Source organism: Watersipora subatra, chromosome 7 (assembly GCF_963576615.1).
Source record: "Watersipora subatra chromosome 7, tzWatSuba1.1, whole genome shotgun sequence".
In the NCBI taxonomy this organism is placed as follows: Eukaryota; Metazoa; Bryozoa; class Gymnolaemata; order Cheilostomatida; family Watersiporidae; genus Watersipora; species Watersipora subatra.
The window spans coordinates 61,943,300-61,961,917 of record NC_088714.1 but is presented as its reverse complement, the minus strand read 5'-3'; the positions used below and the strand labels follow the sequence as shown (position 1 = coordinate 61,961,917).

Sequence of the window (18,618 nt, the reverse complement as noted above, 5' to 3'; positions counted from 1 at the left end):
CAGAACACTGATAGGAGAGGAGGAGGTCTGCCGAGTGGCTACCATAAGCTTTCTCCCAAGGTCTAGATTGGAAACCGTGGTCACCAATGGAGAGGAGAGTGTTGCGGAATGTGATCCACTGAGAGCTGAGCTTAGGGCTGAGCTAAGCCGAGCCGGGCTGTGCTCAGTTAGGCAAAATAATGAAGTAAGAGTTTAGCCAAGCCAAGCCAGAGCCGTGCCGAGTCAAGACCGAGCTGTGCCGGTTCCAGCCAAGTAGAACAGAGGCGGAGCTTACTAGCTATATAAGCTCGAACATTTGTGCAGAAGAGCAGAGTTGTTCTGGGCCTGTTCATTGCCTGTTACTTGATCATTATTGTACAACTTATGAACTGAGCAGAAATATATGTATGAACTCATGCACCGAGTCTTGTACTAGTGGTGGAAAAGTGAAGGCCGCACAAAACCTTTACAATATGTTTTTCATAACATGTCTCTCATTACTTAATTTATGTACAAGCATGGTACTCTTTTCATAAGCTGCTACATAGACTTTGACCTTTACAACTTTCTAAGCTTTCATCAAGTTCTTTAGTCTTTGTAATTATATTGCATAGTTTAGCTTAAGTCTCATTTACTTGCCTGTTCAGTACTTTGAGGAAGGAGTCAAAATACTCGACGGAGCAACTAGAAAAGATCCAGCGATGTCCAATAGTGCTGTTAGTTGGATATTCTATTATAGCTGCCATCACATATTGGTCTTCACCATGACAGCTGTCATAAGTTCCATCATGGTAAGATCCCAAACTGCCAAATCATAAATGACGGTTCTTAAAAATTGTTTAAAATTTACAGAAATTCAAAATTGAAGTTTCAATACATTAAAGATGAACTTGTGCAAAGTTTTAGTAGACTTTATCAGACTGTATCTGTATTATTCTATTATTTGCAATTAATTCTAACGTTTAAGGAGATCTGACTGCCCGGGTTTTTCAAGATTAAAATTGACAAAACTCGATCGAGATTTAAAAAAAGAAGAAAAAAACATGCAAAATGATGTCACTAGTTGTTATCATGTTATGCAGTTATACTTTTACATACAAGCCTAATGTGTTCTGAGACTGAGTCTATCTCAACGCAATATTTACTTTACAAAATTACTAATTACAACTCGATCTGGTAGCATACTGTAGAAAAAAATACCTAAAACAGGATGTTACGATAGAACAACCTGTACATCCCTGTACGTCTCTGTACCTCCATGGACTTACCCACCTGATCTATTAATGCCGACACTGGTTGAGGCTGACGATCATGTTAAACAGGATGTTACGATAGAACAACCTGTTTTTAATTGTTTTAATTTATTACCTGTTTAGTTGTTATAATCTGTGATAATATAACAAACGCAACTTTGCTATGTACAATACTGTATGGAGTTTTTTATTTTCAAAAAAGACATAGAGGTTAATGACAGCGTGAGAAAGAGAGACTAACTAGCATTGTGTTCAGTACACTAGATTAGTGTGACGCTACTTAATATAACATAAACCTTGAATTTAACTTAAATGAAGTTAGCTTACTAAACACACCTAAGACTAAGTTTAAATCTTTTACTAAACATACTTTTAATTCAGTTAGTCTTGATTTTTTATTATATGTTTACAGCTTGGCTCCAGCTTTTTTTGCGTTGCTTTCAGATTAATTTTTAGCAGACAGTTGTAAAACTTTTTAAAACTGATTTGATGAGAAAGATCGAGAAAGACCAAATGATGCTGTTCTCATAAGCAGTCTCTTGCACATTTGGTCAGTTAGTTGCCATCAAGAGCTTGCTCATATGCTCGTACTTCAAAAGTCTCTCTTGTCTGAAAGCAGAGACTCGCAAAATACTTTCTTCATATCTCAATTTTCTTGTATGTTAGGGCACTTTTATGACAAGGTATGACGGGAGCTAATAGCAGCTATTACATTATATTGTGTTTAAACTGCAACAATATGAGTCTCTATTCTTTCAATCTCATTGCAACTATAGGCATCACAATCACACTTTCGCTTGATGCGTGTGTTTTAAAGGCGATTGATTTTTGTCGATTTTTATCTTTGAACTTTCTGGCCGTTACAATACTTGAAACATCAAAAACAATCACCACTTATCGGCAAATGCTGAAACTTTTTGATAAAATGTACTAAAATTCTGCAGAAGTTCTTCTTTAAAAATACAAGATAGCATATATACATATATAGATCTCAAAGTCGGTGGGTTGTGTGTGCAGTGATAGCAATTACATTCTAAAAACAAGAAGTTTGTCTCATGTTTGGATTAAAGCTTTGACCCCTAAATCAGAGTTCCACAATCTAACCGATTAAGCTATGGGATGCAATGGATCCACTGGACAAATCGTCATTACTTGGATTGAAATACGAATAACGATGTGACACGCAACATCATTAAAGCTTGCTCTCACGGCTCTTAGTAAGTTGAGAAATATACTCGCCTAGTCAAATTAGCCATTGGCAACTACATTACCTGTCACTGTATATAGGCTATCTTTATTACCTGTGTAACGCCGGGCATTCATTTCATTTTAGAATATAGTAAAAAGTTTGGTATAAGAGTGCATTTAAAATAGCCATGTAAAGTACAGGTATGGTACAATGTTAATTAAGGTAAGCCTAACAAACATGCTAGTTATTACCTACAAGTTTTACTTGAATGTATTATTTTGAATTTTAGATAAGTAAAACTGGTGCTAATAACGATAAAGGAACTGATTGTGTTTGTCTTCAGATCATTTATCTTCATCAGCACACTGTTTACCTAAACTTTTGATGTAGGCATCCTATCCCTTATACTTATGTTATCACTTAGTAATATTGATAATGAATGTTTACCCGCAGACATATTCATAAACCCAAATATTCAGTAAATTGGTAATAGATTGCCAATTTACCAAATGTCACAATTTTGTAAATTGTCATCTATAAATCTTCTAGTTAACATATTATCCATTTACTTGGTTATTTTTACTGTGAATGTTATTTTAGGCTAAAAATTGTAGAGATATACTGTATGTTTTTTATAGATTTGAATAAAAACTCAACTAAAGATGTTAACATATATAATTTTGTAGAGTAGGCATGATCTGTACATCTTATGCAACTGCTAGCGCAATAGATTATAAAGGTCATTATTAGAATCTGGTAACTCACTTGTGTCCTAACTCATGAGCATGCACATCTGATGTAGTAAGCTGCATAAATGATGTCCTATTTTCACCGCAGATACCTCCAATATGAGCTATGCCATCAATATTGATATTTCCCTCTAGAGTGAGATTTAGCCTGTAATTTCAGTATAGTACTGGATGTGTAGAGTATGATTGAACTGAATTAAATTTCATGCAGATGCAGGTCTACTCTAATTATAAGCAATCAGGGAGTAATTTATTCTTCAAAGTAACTCTTAGCTGCTGAATAACTAGAACCAATGTCGATGTTAAAATGCTGCCAAACCAATTTATTAAAAGCTGCGAGGGGTTAAGCTTGTTCCCTAAATTAGTAATTACTCAACATTGAAAACAACTGTTACCCAGTTATCAACATAAAGTGGTCAGCTTGTGGCAAAATTGATGTTCCAACCCACTGCGTCCATCTGTCAAGACAATCGTCAGCCTCAACCAGTGTCGGCATTAATAGATCAGGTGGGTAAGTCCATGGAGAACCACTACCAGTCTAAAATAACGCAACCTAAAGTCTACTACTGTAACAGTCTTAGTTTTAAATTTTAGAAAGCTTATAACCAAAATAAATTAATTCTGTAATATTTACGCTAGTGTGACAGACAAAAAAGACAGGTCATGGTAGGGTGCAGATCCAAGTACCAGCTTTACAGCCAACTGGCTAGCTACTCTATTGGGCAGCCAACAGAAGAACGAATTTGCTTAGCCACGCCAAAAGAAACCTAAGACCGTCCGGCCCAATTAACCGTAAAAAAGACGCCAAGCTGACCAGGAGTACACCGAGCTGGTTACCAGACAGGGAAGCACTCAGCCAGCTACTAAGCCAACACAAAGAAAACCCATTATTTCCTCAACAGGCCAAAGAAAATCAGCTGGCTGTGGAATAAGAGGGCAGAGTCTAACCAACATAAATATAGTATAATGTACTTTATTTGCTGCTGTGCCTTTGACATTATAAAATGCACAGCAGAAATCTAGTATATAAGATGCTCAACAGCAAAGATTAAGCTGAGCAAGAAGAGCCTCTTCAATTACAACTATATGTATGCGCACACTATTGCCTGTGTTATATATTCTCTTTGACAAATACACACTTTATACTCAAACATAAAATAATTCATGAGCCATTTCCAGAAAAAGGAGAAAAAATCAAGATCAGAAACAGTAGTACTGAATACTAGTTGCACTAAAGCCCCTACAAATTTTAACCTTGACAAAAGTATTTCTGGTCAGCTTGCTGGGACACAGAGCCATGATGGACCTCAGTGCAAAAGCACTGTAGGAGCAATGGGGAGGTGTTGTGGGCCATCTGAAACTACTAAGAGGTCTTTAAAAAGTTTAAGTCTAGACCTTGGAACCTGCTCTAAATGAGAGAAAGGAGCAGCTAGAGCCAACATAAGCTGCACCAGTCAGGTTTGCCAAGAGTAACGCTAAGTATCAGATGGAAGAGTCCGGAATCATAGCCGACTGGAAACTTGACTTTATTACAGCAAGACTAGGTCAGTCAACAAACTTCCAGACTGGCTCGACAGACCACCAGCAACAAGACACTCAGTAGTGAACTGTCCAAACCACGCGGCTTGTTTGGGGGTAGTGAGGCTGAGCCCATGCAGAGCTGAGCCTGTGATGAGCCGGCACAGGCGCTGGATCAACCCTATACAACTAACTACTTTCTCCTAGGGAAGCTAGAGGATTTAGCCAGTTCCCAGTTGACACAGGGTGTACCATGAACATGCTGAGCAAGCAAGTACTTGCCAGGCTTCTTCAGTCTGATTGAGACCTGTTCAAAGAGAGTGAAAACTTTGATCTGGTGGCTGACCGGACATGCTTGCCATTCTGCGGAGTTGCACATTTGCCAATACAACTCCATGATATAAAGGCCAAGGTCTTTGTGGTAACCCACATCAGTAAGAAGGCCATCTTCAAGACAACCTTCTTAGTGGCTCACCAATACACCATGAAGTTCCAGCAACTTGTGCCATCCGTCAACAGGACAGCACAGTTGACACACATGGATAGACACAGGCGGCTGTTGCTGAGCAAGATGCAAGTGGTGATAGACACAGTGGCACAGGCTCAAACCAAGATGGCTGTTCCATGCCGAGTCATCACTCAAAATTTCTACTCGTTGGGACTAATCGAGGGCAGTTCCCCACTGAATACCAGCTTGAATCGACCTGAACCAAAGGGAAGTGTGGTTACGGTGTGCCTTAACTTTACCAACCAACTTCTGTCACCTAGAGCTTGCATTAAATTGAGTGCTTGTATGAGAGTCAAGGGCCACAAGGTAAAAAAGAAACCACCTCTTTCTTTGCTTGGACCACAGAAAAACAAGGAAATAAGGGTGCCAAACCACTTGCAGAGCCTGTTTCAGGTAGCTACAAAAAATAGCAAGAAGCCAAGGCAAACTCAATGTTTAGCAAGACACCTGACACTCTACCAGGTTATGCTCAGCACCTGAGAAAGAGGTGTGAAGCAGATTTTTCGAAGTAAGATACTCCATTCCATTGAAAGAAGAAACTCGGCTCATATCTCAATACCCTTCTCTCCACTGGCTCGGATCAGAAGAAGCTGAGGCAGAACAACAGGTATGGAATATCTTCAACAAAGAACTCAATAAACTTGCCAAAAGTGCCTAAAATTTCTTGAGACATTGGTTCAAAAGAAAGATTTGAAGTGGCAATTCTGAGTCAGCTCAGTGCAACCACTAAACCGGACACCTACCACCAACCTTTGATAAATAAAAGTTCTGACGCTCTATTTTGCAGTGCTCTCTAGCATGCTAGATCTGGTTTCTAAGAAGTGATTTAGATACTAATGCACAGGAGAAATCAAAATTTGATACCCATTTTTGTCTATGAATGTAGGTTTTACCTTTTGAGCTTGCATCAGTTTCGGCCTACCTTGAGAGATGATGGAGAAGGTGCTAAATAGCTTTGACTGTCAGACATTGTGGTTTTACTTGCACGACATCACAGTCATTGAGCCCTCCTAACTAAAGTAAGTGTTCTAGCAGCTGAAGAGAGCAAGTTTAAAAGTCAACCCAGCCAAGAGCAAACTTCTCTAGCCACAAGTGCATTATTTAAGACATGTGGTAAGTGAAAAAGAGGTGGCTATTGAGCTTGATAAATAATGTTTAGTCAAAGATTGGTCAATCACCAGAAATTGTGGGAGCTGCAAGGTTTTTTGAGCATGTTAGGGTTCTACCGTCAGCACATTTAAAGCTTTGTCACCCCTCATGGTCCCTGACAAGCTTAAAGAATAATGAAAAATATGATCATGGGGAGAAACAGCAGGCGGTATTTAATGTTCTTTAATGAACGCATCTTTTCTGAACCTGTTCTGAGTTACTCCAATCTAAGCATTATTCTAGATACAGGTGCTAATGAATTCTGGGTAAGGGTAGTATCATCTAAGGTACATGGTGAAAAAAGGGATATTGCTTACTTCAGCAATACTGTCGCACCTGCGGAAAAAACTACTGTCACACAGAAGGATTTGCTGGCCATGGCCAACAATGTGAAGCATGTCTTACAACATTTATATGCTTGAAAGATCCTGCTACCAATCGACTATTCTTCTCTTCTCTAGCTGTGCAGGAAAAAGGAGCCATTCAACCAGGTGGCATAGTGGTCAGAGGTCCTTGCAAAGTTCTGCTACACACAAAAGCACCAGGTCTGGTTATGCTACGTTAACGCTAATGGGCCGAGCTGGCAGATCACCATAAAGTGCTGGCTGTGTAAGTTCATTGAGCTGACAGATAGCAGACTCGCCCACAATGATCTAACATGACCAACTAGTCTTTAGCATGTAAATCTAAAGTAAACCCAACAGTCATGTCAGGAGTTGCCAAGACCACAGGGTGACAGCTGCTTAGCTCTTTCACTACCACATTAAATTGTGACTGAATGATTATTCTGTTCAAATTAATTCAAACGGATTTTTGAAAAACAAATATAATACTAGTATTTAAGCAATATCTCAAAAATTAAAACAGATGTTGTTTTTCTGTAAAACGCACCTTATTCAAAAAACAATTTTCTACAAGATAAGTATAAAATTGTTTAGTGGATCCTACTCTCGTAAAGTTTCTGATGCTTTCTTTGCGTCGAATGAATGTGGTGTGTTTCTTATTGCCATGACGACAATGATCTGGTTTTCCCGGTTTGAAAAATAGTTAGAAATGGAATTGTTGATCTAAAATATTTTGATTAGTTGCCCCTAATTGGCAACAACTTTGCTTTTTGTGGAGACACAATTTGATGCGTCTAGCTAATTTGTGAGCTTGATTATGAAAAAAAGTGAAACCCTATTGATGAGCCGATACATCGACTTATGGTTAGTACTTATAGTACCAAAAAAAAGCCAATAAATCCGCTTATGGTAGCGGAAGAGTTGACTGGGTCATGTTTCTGTTTTTAAAATGACAGCCTAGAACATTTGATCTAAAGCTGACTGAAAGCTGACTGAGGCCACCCTTGGTCCTCGCCACACAACTAGGATGAAGACTCAATGTGTATTAATAAGAAACTGCGCAAAGTGTAAGATAGCTGCAGAAGTCTTATAGACACCGTGTACCGAGCACTTGAGAGAAAGGATTTGACCAAGAAACAATGGGAGATGAGAAAACAGGAGTTTGAGAAACTACACAAAACTCAGTAAATTTTAGATATGTCTGGATGGAGTTTTAAAAGCTCGAGCTTCACACCATGACCAGCCAATAATAGTGTTCCATTTGCTATCCGTCTGTCGCAAAACTGCCGTGTGGTAACTGCCCACCTTAGGACACTCAAAGGTGGGCAATACAATCAGTCACCTTCGTCTGACCAGCATTGGCTAGCCTGACAGTGACGGTGAGTAGATTGATAATAGGATGCCAGGTATGTCAAGCAGTGACACACAGTGGAACAACGACAGCCAGATAAAGGCAGAGGCTGTATTCTGGTTGCCCCTTTCTAAAAGTGGCAGTTGACTTGGTGAGAACTTTGCCAACAACGAAAAGTGTAAAAAGTGATTACTGGCGTTAACTGACTTTGTTTTTCATTGCCAAAGTGCTTTTGGCCTTCTCCAAAGCCGTGATACCAGTGGTGACCAGCGCCCTTGACTAGCTAGTCTTCTGCTACATGGGCTTGCCAGAGCAAAGCCACACAGACCATAGAGCACAAATCAAAAGTCAATTGATGGAGCGATGCGTCAACTGAGGTGGGTAACGAGGTCTTACACCTCCTTTAAATATCACCACTATGTGGATCGAGTAGTAGAGTGCAACAACTGACAACTGAGTAACTTGTTCTGGGCACATCTTCTAAGCAGAGATCAAAAGAGATGGGAGATGAATAAAAAGAGGAAAGGCTCAGCTAGCTGTCTTTTGTTGGCTTGGCACTGGCTGATTTCTGTGGTGCTGGCTCAATGACGAGCCTACTTGTTCCTTTACTATCTGAGAGCTAACTGGTCATACACTTGGACAGCAAGGCTCCTCAGCTCAGTTTGGTGAGGTTGACCTGAGCCTCTTTTGGCGCAGCTAAGCCTCTCTTGGCTCAGCTGGGCCAAGTCACCATTCTACAAGCTTGCGAGTTGGTGGGCTATGCGTTTTTTTCTGATTCAGGGTACTACCTTGTTGCTTTATGTCCATCCTAATACACAGGCGACAAATCTGTAGACTGTATAGACATTTCAAGAAACACACAGCAATGTGGTTATAAACCTTTTCGTGAAAGAAAAGACTAAATAATAAAATATCGTACAACATTAAATTTACTCTTATGAAAGTCAAAACTGTAGATTGTGTACAAAGGGAGATGAAGTGAGAAATCCCACACTATTCCCATAGTAACGCACCAAAAAATCCTACTTTCGTATAATAGTTTATTTTACCCTTCTGATATCTTCAACCTTTGCTCTCACTGCCTAACTCAACTTTTATATTTCTATTTTCTCAATGCTCCTTTAAAATCTCCTTTTTCACATCTTATCATTCTACTAAGACATGAAATAGTTGTGAGTCATGAACAAAGGACAGTAGGAGTTAAACAATCTTACCTTGGCTACATTTAGGTAGGACAGTTTTGTGCTCATTGTCCACTGACCATGCACAGGATGAATCCCAGAGTCAATCATTCTATATCTTATATCTATCTGTAATTATAAATTTTATCATATAATAATCAATTAGGTGTAAGAATTGGGATATACATGTACAAACTCTTGACTGCAAGACATCTTAAATAGCTTTGTTCAATTATGTAGTAGTTTTACCCAAAAATATTTTCTATGGAGTGCTTTGAAAATTTTGCTGTTAGCCCTGGTATTGGCCTTTCAGTTATCAAATGAGAGGTAAAACAGTAGCTAACTAAAATTTAATGCAATAAAAAGTTATATTTTAAAAAGTGCAAATTTATATTTTAGGAAATTTATTTATGCATACCTAATTATTATATCAGTATAAAAATTATTTATCATATTTGATTATTGGCACCAAAAATCATTACAACTTCACTATTTTATCACAGAGTACAGACAACGACAATAAAACATACACTCATATTAATAACAAATGAATGGTTTTTGCAAATGAATGAGACAGTGAAAATTGTAAAATATTCCACGATGTTTGAGCTTATATAAGAAATGCATAGCAAATAATGCATAACACTTTCTGGCAACTATGAGATAGTTGCAGCCATTATCACTGTTGACCAATAATTGATTTTGTGTCAGCTGCAGATTTTTGAAATATAACATAATTATTTGTTATATATAACACAATTAGTTTTATCAATGAATCATTTCATTACCTTATTTACATAAATAAAATGCTTTAGACCTCTGAAAAAATTTCACCAATTAAAGGAAAGAATAGCATCACACGACGAATAGTGAATCTATTGATACCATTTATACTGATGTTTTTTCACTGAGTATACTGAGCTCTACAGCCACTTTTTAAAATGTAACTAACTTTAGCTGTATGCCAGGTTATGAGTAAGGGTATGCGTCTATGGGTGTCATAGGACTAGACACAACTCATTGAGGTTAAATAGGTTATTTTATTATATGTGCCAGTTCTTGGTATGCACCATGAAAGCTAAAATAAAAGTCATAATGTTATGAGTAAAATTCGTAAAAATGGGCAAGAATGCGATAAGAAATGCAATTATAAAGAAAAGATTAGTAATTACCTCTTGCCCTTTATTGTTCTGGTACGGCTAGGTGTATGTTAGCTTATAAATACTGTATGAGTTGTCTCGCTGTAGTGGTTTCTAACATTTACTTAAGAATAGAGTGGTATAGTTTTCCAATACACTGTATATTAACACAACCAAAATGCAGAGACCGGGGTGACCAGTTGATCTGTTTGAGATGAAAAGCGTAAAAAAACTTAAGCCATTCTGCATGGCTCACTCAGAAAATGCCAGTGAAATTATCGGTCGATACTGCACCGCCCCGTGACCAGACGCAGCGCAACGGCAAAAACGCACCCCAGTCAAATCATTTCACTGCACCACTCACACGCACTGACACAAAATTGTTAGTTTCGTTAAGGCATCAATGTTGATATACATGTATTTAAAGTCACAAGACGGATTTGTTTTTTTTTATTAACTAAGTTAAATAGAAGGGTTAGATAAACAGTCTAATACATAAAGCTGTCCTTTACACTAACTATTGACTAACACATCAACTATAGAATGTTGTTGCCTTGTTCAGAGCATTTCTATATAATCTAATATTTCATAAACCATTGCTGCGAGAATCCTTAGTAGTTGTCTACTTTTGGTGGTTAGTTGAGTAACCTTGTACAGCTGAAGAATTTGCAAAGTTACCAAAAAGCTATTTCAGGTTTACCTTGGTTGATGGGTCAAGCCATTATAAGCCAGTAGGCGGCGGTATTAAACTGCCGCCTACTGGCTTATAGTTTTATGCTTTTATCTGCCAGCTGCGCAGATTCCCGCAGTGATCGCAACACAAACAACAGCCTTTCAGTTTGATGTGCTGCCAAGGACAGTAAAAAGCCTAAGTGAGCTAGTTGGTTTTTATCGTAGCAACATTTCATTTTGTTTAGGCAGCTCTACTGTGCAAACAGCCTAATAGCAAAGCTACAGCATTTGAGTTAGCAAGTGGTAGCTGGAAATTTTGCATACAGTATATCTAGTAGATGCTATGAAGTATTCTACGAGGCTGTAAATTATTACTAACTAGTGCTCAATGCATAACCTTGCGATAATAAAGTATCGATATGAAAAATAAAAACATCATCACTTCTATTAAATCAGCCACTTTTATTGAAGCATCTTATTAAGCTGATTCAACCAGAAGACATCCAATTATTGCTTGACAATTTTCACAATTGCTGGTTTTAGTCTATTACTAGCAAATACTCTGCACTCTACAAGTAATAAAACAGCTTATAGACATTCCATAACTTACATTATCTTACCCGCTACGTTACCTTTACACTACCTTACCTGCAACTGTTGATAAGTAATTTTTAATACTCATGCAATGTCGGGCCTTTAGCCGTGAGGACAGCTGGTAATCATTGCATGTGACACAACATTGTTGTGCCTATTTGAACCAATGTAATGACTATCTTCCCTGTTATTGATTAGTATGTTCAGTTGGATGCATATTCTAAACACACAACAAAAGGCTCCAATATCAAAACCTCTCCAAAGCGAATTTTTCATTCCTAAATTATTTTTATATAACTTGACACATGGTCTGACAGACCAACAAACATTGAGGTTCATATAGATGGTTCATGTTCACTAGCCAGACTTAGACTCACCTCATTAGCCTGATGTGCTATAAAAAAGGAAATGTAATCATCAACACCCCTTGCCCAGTCTAACCTTTCCGCGGAATCCTTCAGTCTACAAGTTAAATGCAATGAGATCCCCTATAATATGATACAAATGGTAATACATGTTTACCTGCTGAAACAATTATCATAATAGCAGATTAATATTAAACTAAAAACTATCTCAACCCAGATACTGACCAATATACTGATCCGGATACGGATACAGAAATTTTGTGTAGCATGGTTGAAATTTATTTTAATCACTCTCAATATAAATAAAAGTACATTTGTAAATTTGTTTGTATTTATGAAGGATAGAACAGTATCAGTATCATAATACAAATAAATTGGTGTAGTACACTGAGTTTCAAGCCCATAACTGTTGTTCTATTTTGTTACCACAACTACACATAGAAGATACAACCCATATTCTTTACACCATAATTGAAACCAGAAGCACTTTAACCAAACTCATCAACTTAGCTAGTCAGGAATGTTGAAATAATTTGGTTTAGGTCTCATGTAATTTTGAGTGTTAACTTTTTAGCATATTGAATTGTGTTCTTTATAGCAAGTTAAAGGCAGCCATTCAATTTGCGTGTTTTTCTCTCCCATTTTTGCTACTTCTAAAACAAAAAAGTTAAAAATGATTTCATTGTTCACACAAATACAAAATGAAAAAATTTTAACCAGACAGTTACATCGAAGTCATAGTAACTGTCAACTCGGTAGTTAATGTTTAGTAGTAGTTTAATTTTAGTGTAGTAAGCTAAATATAATAATGGTAATAAATAAATAGCTTTATAGAACCTATATCCTTTTAATAAACATTTCTTTTAAAGTCATAAAAAAACTTATAGGTTTTTATAAAGTTCTATAAACTTCATTTCGTTAAATTTATAGAACTCAATAAACTTATATTATTTTATTAATTAACGAAAAGTTTTTATTAACTAGATGGATCCGCTTATAGCAACTCAGATACTTGACCTTGAATACATCACATTCGTAGCAGTGCCAATAGTGATATCAGAAGCTTTTTAATATCTGCATAAAACTTGACTTCCTACTCCTACTGTCGAACTTGCATATATAAATCTTTAATTATCAGACTCACTTCAAATAGAGGTAGTAGTCAACAGCAATATATAGTTCTACAGTGTAAGTAGTTTGAGGGAGCGTGTTCCTCTTTTTCCTTTCTCCATCTCTGTTGAGCAACTCCTCCAAATGGTCACGAGATTGTTTCATTCTTTCAGCATCTTCTGAGCCTTCTTCAGGTACTACAAAGACATATGCACATAAGAATGATTACCATTAGGAGAATTACATCATACTTACAATTGCAAAAATCAACATAATTAAACTGTTAACAGCTTTTTGTTGTACTTAAAGTTGTACATATAAGCATAAACTATAAATATTTTTACAGCTTTTGTCTCAAGGTTATAGAATTTAAAAGCAGTTAAAATGGTCTTACACAATTTTTCTTTTTTTGCTCTAAGATTAGCTTAAAATCATCAATAAAAACACTACGTGATGACTAAGTTTTGGTAACTGTACAATCTCGTCCCTTCTAGTTTGAGATACATGTGCAAATGATAAGGGAGTTTTGTATCCCTAAAATTATAAAGGCTGTAAAAATTACCAAGCCGTTTTGACTTTTATTGATTACCAAAAAGTTAGATAATTGGTTGAATACCATTAATGGTTTTACCTATAGCACTAGATCTGAAGATTTCGGGGTTTGTGAGTTAAAACTATTGGTAAGCCTTCTGCAGGTTCTGCTCGGCTATAGCCATAAAACTATCATCACAAGGAATATTATGACAATTTACAGTTTAGTCAATATTAAACACGTTCGAAAACTGTATCCAACTTTTGTATGTCAATGAAAGCAATATGTATACTAGTAATAATAAATAGCAAATAACTAATATTAACAATAGTTAATATTATAAACAATTACAGTAAAAAATATTACAAATAATAAAATATTATTACATAATTATTTACAGCTAAATTATAATACAGAACAATATGAATAATAATAAATAAAAATGAATAATTTTAATAATATATAAATACGCTAAATAATTACCCGGTGTTGCCCAGGTAGTGAAAAGTCTATGGACAGAAGTTTTAACCTTATTTAACATATAGGCCTACATTTACCATTCTAATTTTTAAACTTCATGTTATGAGAAAGGTATTATTTTAGCATTTTAAATGAATTAAGAGAAATAAATAAAACAACTATAAAGGTTTTCAAACCTTTTCAAACAAACGTAATTTTTAAATTTCAAACTAAGAAAAAAGTGTTTTGTTGAAATAAATTAGGAGGAACAATAAAACTTTAAAAGCGTTTAAATTTAAATACTAAGTAATGAGCAAGTAGTGGATAAATATGTCTGTTTTGCTACGATTACAATAATAAACTGTTTGGTATACGATTATAGGATGGTAGTTTGTTTCAGTGTTGGCATAATCAGGCAAAAATATTGTATAGACATATAGAGTGGCATAGAAACTCATAGTAAATATTTAATGCAATCACCTCCTGGTAAAATCATCAAAATCATCATCTTTAAAAATAGTAGCAAAACAATATGTTAACCTTAGTAACTATAGTTACCTACAATAACTTTAGTGCATTTCGTGATTTTGATCTGCAAAAAATGTAACATTACGATGTACAGCGTGCAGATATATATATATATATATATATATCTACATTATTATGTATATACATGTACATGCATACATTATTATATATAATATTGTAACGCAATATCTTAATAATAGATAATTATATATCCATTATAAACATAACATGTATATATATATCCCTTATATGCATAATATATATATATACCTTATATACATAGTACATATATATATATATATATATAATAAATTGTTTCCTTACCTGGTTAACCCGTATGGGTGGTAATTTATGCTCTAACTCGGGTCTCCTACCAGAGACCTGGGAGTTTGAGCACTCCCAGTGCTCAAACATTAGGGGCTTAGGGACATTAAAGATATTAAAATATATATATATATATATATGTATATATATATATATATATGTATACATATATATATATATACAGTCAAACATGGATAACTCGAACTTCAAGGGACCGAGCAAAAAGTGTTCGAATTATCAGAGCGTTCAAGTTATCAGAGCACTGTCACAAGTCCATATATTTACTTATTTATTAGTAGATACATGTACATATACAAACTATAATACAAATCAAAAGCACAAATGGCTTGTTTCAAATTAAATGCTTCTAATGTAAAGTTTAAAACGTTTTCATGAAAAAGTATAGAGATTTTTCTATCACTTGAGATTGGTTTGTTGTTTGAGGTGATGTTATTGCCAGGACGTTTTTCAGATTGACATTGGCAAAACTTGATCGTTGTTGAAATGCTCAAAAGAAAAGACATTTTTTTCTTTTGGGGTTTTACCCACGATCAATTTTGCCGTTTTTTCTTGAAGTTCATGCAGATTACCTTACTTTACCTGGGATTCGTTAAGAGCAACACTCCGAGGCAGTTCAATTAGAAGTTTTACGAGGTTTTACGGTACATTCTATATCACTCACGCTTTTTTAATAAATACTTATTGAATGTACACACGTATTCTGTGTTTAGGTCAAACGATGAATAGTTTTTTGTAGCTCAGACAACGTATATGTTTAATTACAACATTTTTTAAGATGTTTTAAACATTCAACATTCCGACGTTGATTCAACACGGAATCAACGTCGGAAAACTATTCATCACGAGCTAGCCGGGTCACGCACGCAAGGATTTTTGCCACGCACATACAAAACAACATGCAATTTTTGTTTTGTATGTGCGTGGCAAAAATCCTTGCGCGCGTGACTCGGCTAGCCCGTGCTATTCATCGCATCGCAGTATAAATCAAATTTCACCAAACTTTTAGAAAAGTCGTTGACAAAAATATTTTGCCGATGGTGGTAATAACGACGCTTATGAATTACGAAAAGATGAAGTTTACCTCTATGGCTTTGAATAAAGTGATTTTCTAAAGCGATAACAACCGTTTCGGTAGCCGTTGGGCAAAAAAACAGTTCGAATTAACAGTGTTGAGTTCGAGTTATCTATAGCAATTTATCATTACGTGGAAACGGACCAAAGGAAATGTTCGAATTAACCATGTGTTCGAGCTATCCGTGGACGAGTTATCCATGTTTGATTGTATATATATATATATATATATATATATATATATATATATATATATATATATATACATATATATATATATATATATATATATATATATGCGTATATATACTAGATGTATATAAATAAAATAATGCATATTCATATAAATGTAATAATCATTATGCATATATAGCAGTTTATATGCATATAGTAATTATTATGCATATACCTGTACAATATATATACTTCTCAAAGCATGCATGCATTCAGCTATAGCTATTAAAATCTGGAATATACATGTAAAATTCTACAATCGGATGCAATTTGACCTCACGGAGATTGCGACCGCAATTTTTAAATCAACACATTCATCGACTGAGCTATACAAGGCATATTTATCAAAGACATTATCATATACCATATAGGCCTAGCGTATGCACACACTATATGACGTATTATTTAAACTTTTGATTTGATGCTCTCTCGTGTTTTCTTGAACTTCTATTTTTAGTTTTTCGCAAGGTTTTATTGCTAAATTGCGGTCAAGGCCAATTCTTTTCGTGTGACAATTGTATTATCTCCATAGAAAAAGCTGAGTAATTTCTCCATAGGAATGATCTCCATATTCTCTTTCTGCTCAATCTGAGAAACAGTATGATATCTCATTTTTACGTTTGTGCCAGTATCGAGAGATACCAGTATTGTCTTATTCAAAGTTTTGGTTGATAGCTTTTAGTGAAATATTAACCTTTTTATACACACCCACACACACGCACGCACACACACACACACAAGCACACGCACACGCACACGCACACGCACACGCACACGCACACGCACACCCACACGCACACGCACACACACTTCTATGCACTATTTGTTACTATTAATTCAACATACTATTTGCTTTCTCAGTACGTATTAATCGTATACTTACCGAATCATCTTTTATTGTAACTGTAGCAAAGCAGACTTAATTTATCTATTACTTTCTAGTTATTTTAAATTTACATCTAAACCCTTTATAGTTGTTTTGGCGTTCTAAATTTATTTGACTTGCTCTAAACATTTTCTTCATGATATGAAGTTTGAAAGTTAAAACGGCAAATATTGTTATACGTTCAAAACAAATCAATTTTTTGTCCCAAACCCTTTTTATTACCGGAGCAACAACGGCCATTCATTAATTACAAACATAAGTATACTGTGGTAGACTTTTATCAATGGGATGTTTGTAAAAACTTATATTGTAGTGCTTATGTGTTAATATTAATTTTTATATTTAAAGGTTGAAGTTTGTTTTCAAAGTTTTCCGTCTAAAGGTTTAGCTGATTTTAACTTCTTATTTTTGTTTAGAATAGTTTTATGGCTAAGAAATTACAGGTTTTACACTTTCTCGTTAAATACCATTTCAGAAACAGTTTAACAAGCTAGTCAGGTTAGCTCGTGTATCAGACTTTCTCTAGCTTCTCAACATAAATATTACTAACTTAAAGAGTATGTTCTAATTGATGGTATTTTATTATTCATTTCGCTTGAACATATACACCATTCTCGCACCAAAATGTATGTTTCCTTACTTTTACGTAGAATTTTTAGATTTTAATCGATAGAAAACTACAACTTATAATTTTTTTGTGAACCAACAATAACGGAAGCAGTTTACACAATTCGTTTATTAGTTCCACAGTTTGCTAAGATAAAAATTTAAAACTTATTCCAAGGAAAATAAAACAGTATAAAATAATGTACTCAATGTCATACTTATCTACAGGCATTAAGGAGATCATCAGTAATGACATCATTAGGTTACTGTTGGTTATCATAATCCTTATGCATTGAGCTCACTTACTTGTATAATTTTAAATGATTAGCCCTTCATTGATTATCTAAAAGAGATCACTGCATCTCAGTTAGTCAATGAGTCTGAACGAGCAATGCCAAGTTTGTTCTCAGTTGTTTCAAAGTTAAGTTAATAATTTATTTAACTTACAGACATAATCATTTGCTGACCGCTTCTTTCTGCCAGCCTTCTCTTCATCTTGTAGTTCTCTAAAAGCTGTCTGGGCTCTTTGAACTCTGTCATAGTCTTGTGAACCAGGCACAGGTTCTGTAATAACAAACATTTTCTAAGATCGGGCTCGCCTGATTATAACACTAAGTGCGTCAATAAGTAACGTCAAACACAAAAATATGTACATCTAGATGATTGTATAAGAAACCAATCAACTTGCTCAGCTAAAATTAAATTTTTAATCTATTGATTCTAACAATTTTCAACTTGAAAATGATTTTATCAATAAAAAGATTTTAGTTTTCTAACAAGAAATAAAAAAATGTGAAATGATTTGGTTGTTGCATTTGCTCACTTACTGATTGGGCAAAGCTTTGGAATATCCTGT

General features: G+C 35.3%; 1 protein-coding gene across 1 annotated transcript in view; it reads right to left on the bottom strand.

The window, feature by feature from the left end:
• The window catches only part of LOC137400959 (A disintegrin and metalloproteinase with thrombospondin motifs 16-like), a 149,698-nt gene that overhangs the window by 119,944 nt on the left and 11,136 nt on the right, over positions 1-18,618 (bottom strand). Inside the window, exons 5-11 of the mRNA XM_068087297.1 lie at positions 18,210-18,326; positions 13,136-13,298; positions 12,004-12,088; positions 9,255-9,350; positions 3,566-3,708; positions 3,187-3,318; positions 619-783 (exon numbers count right to left, since the gene is read on the bottom strand). Of these exons, the coding sequence (XP_067943398.1) occupies positions 619-783; positions 3,187-3,318; positions 3,566-3,708; positions 9,255-9,350; positions 12,004-12,088; positions 13,136-13,298; positions 18,210-18,326 (901 nt within the window). The remainder of the gene's footprint in view (positions 1-618; positions 784-3,186; positions 3,319-3,565; positions 3,709-9,254; positions 9,351-12,003; positions 12,089-13,135; positions 13,299-18,209; positions 18,327-18,618) is intronic.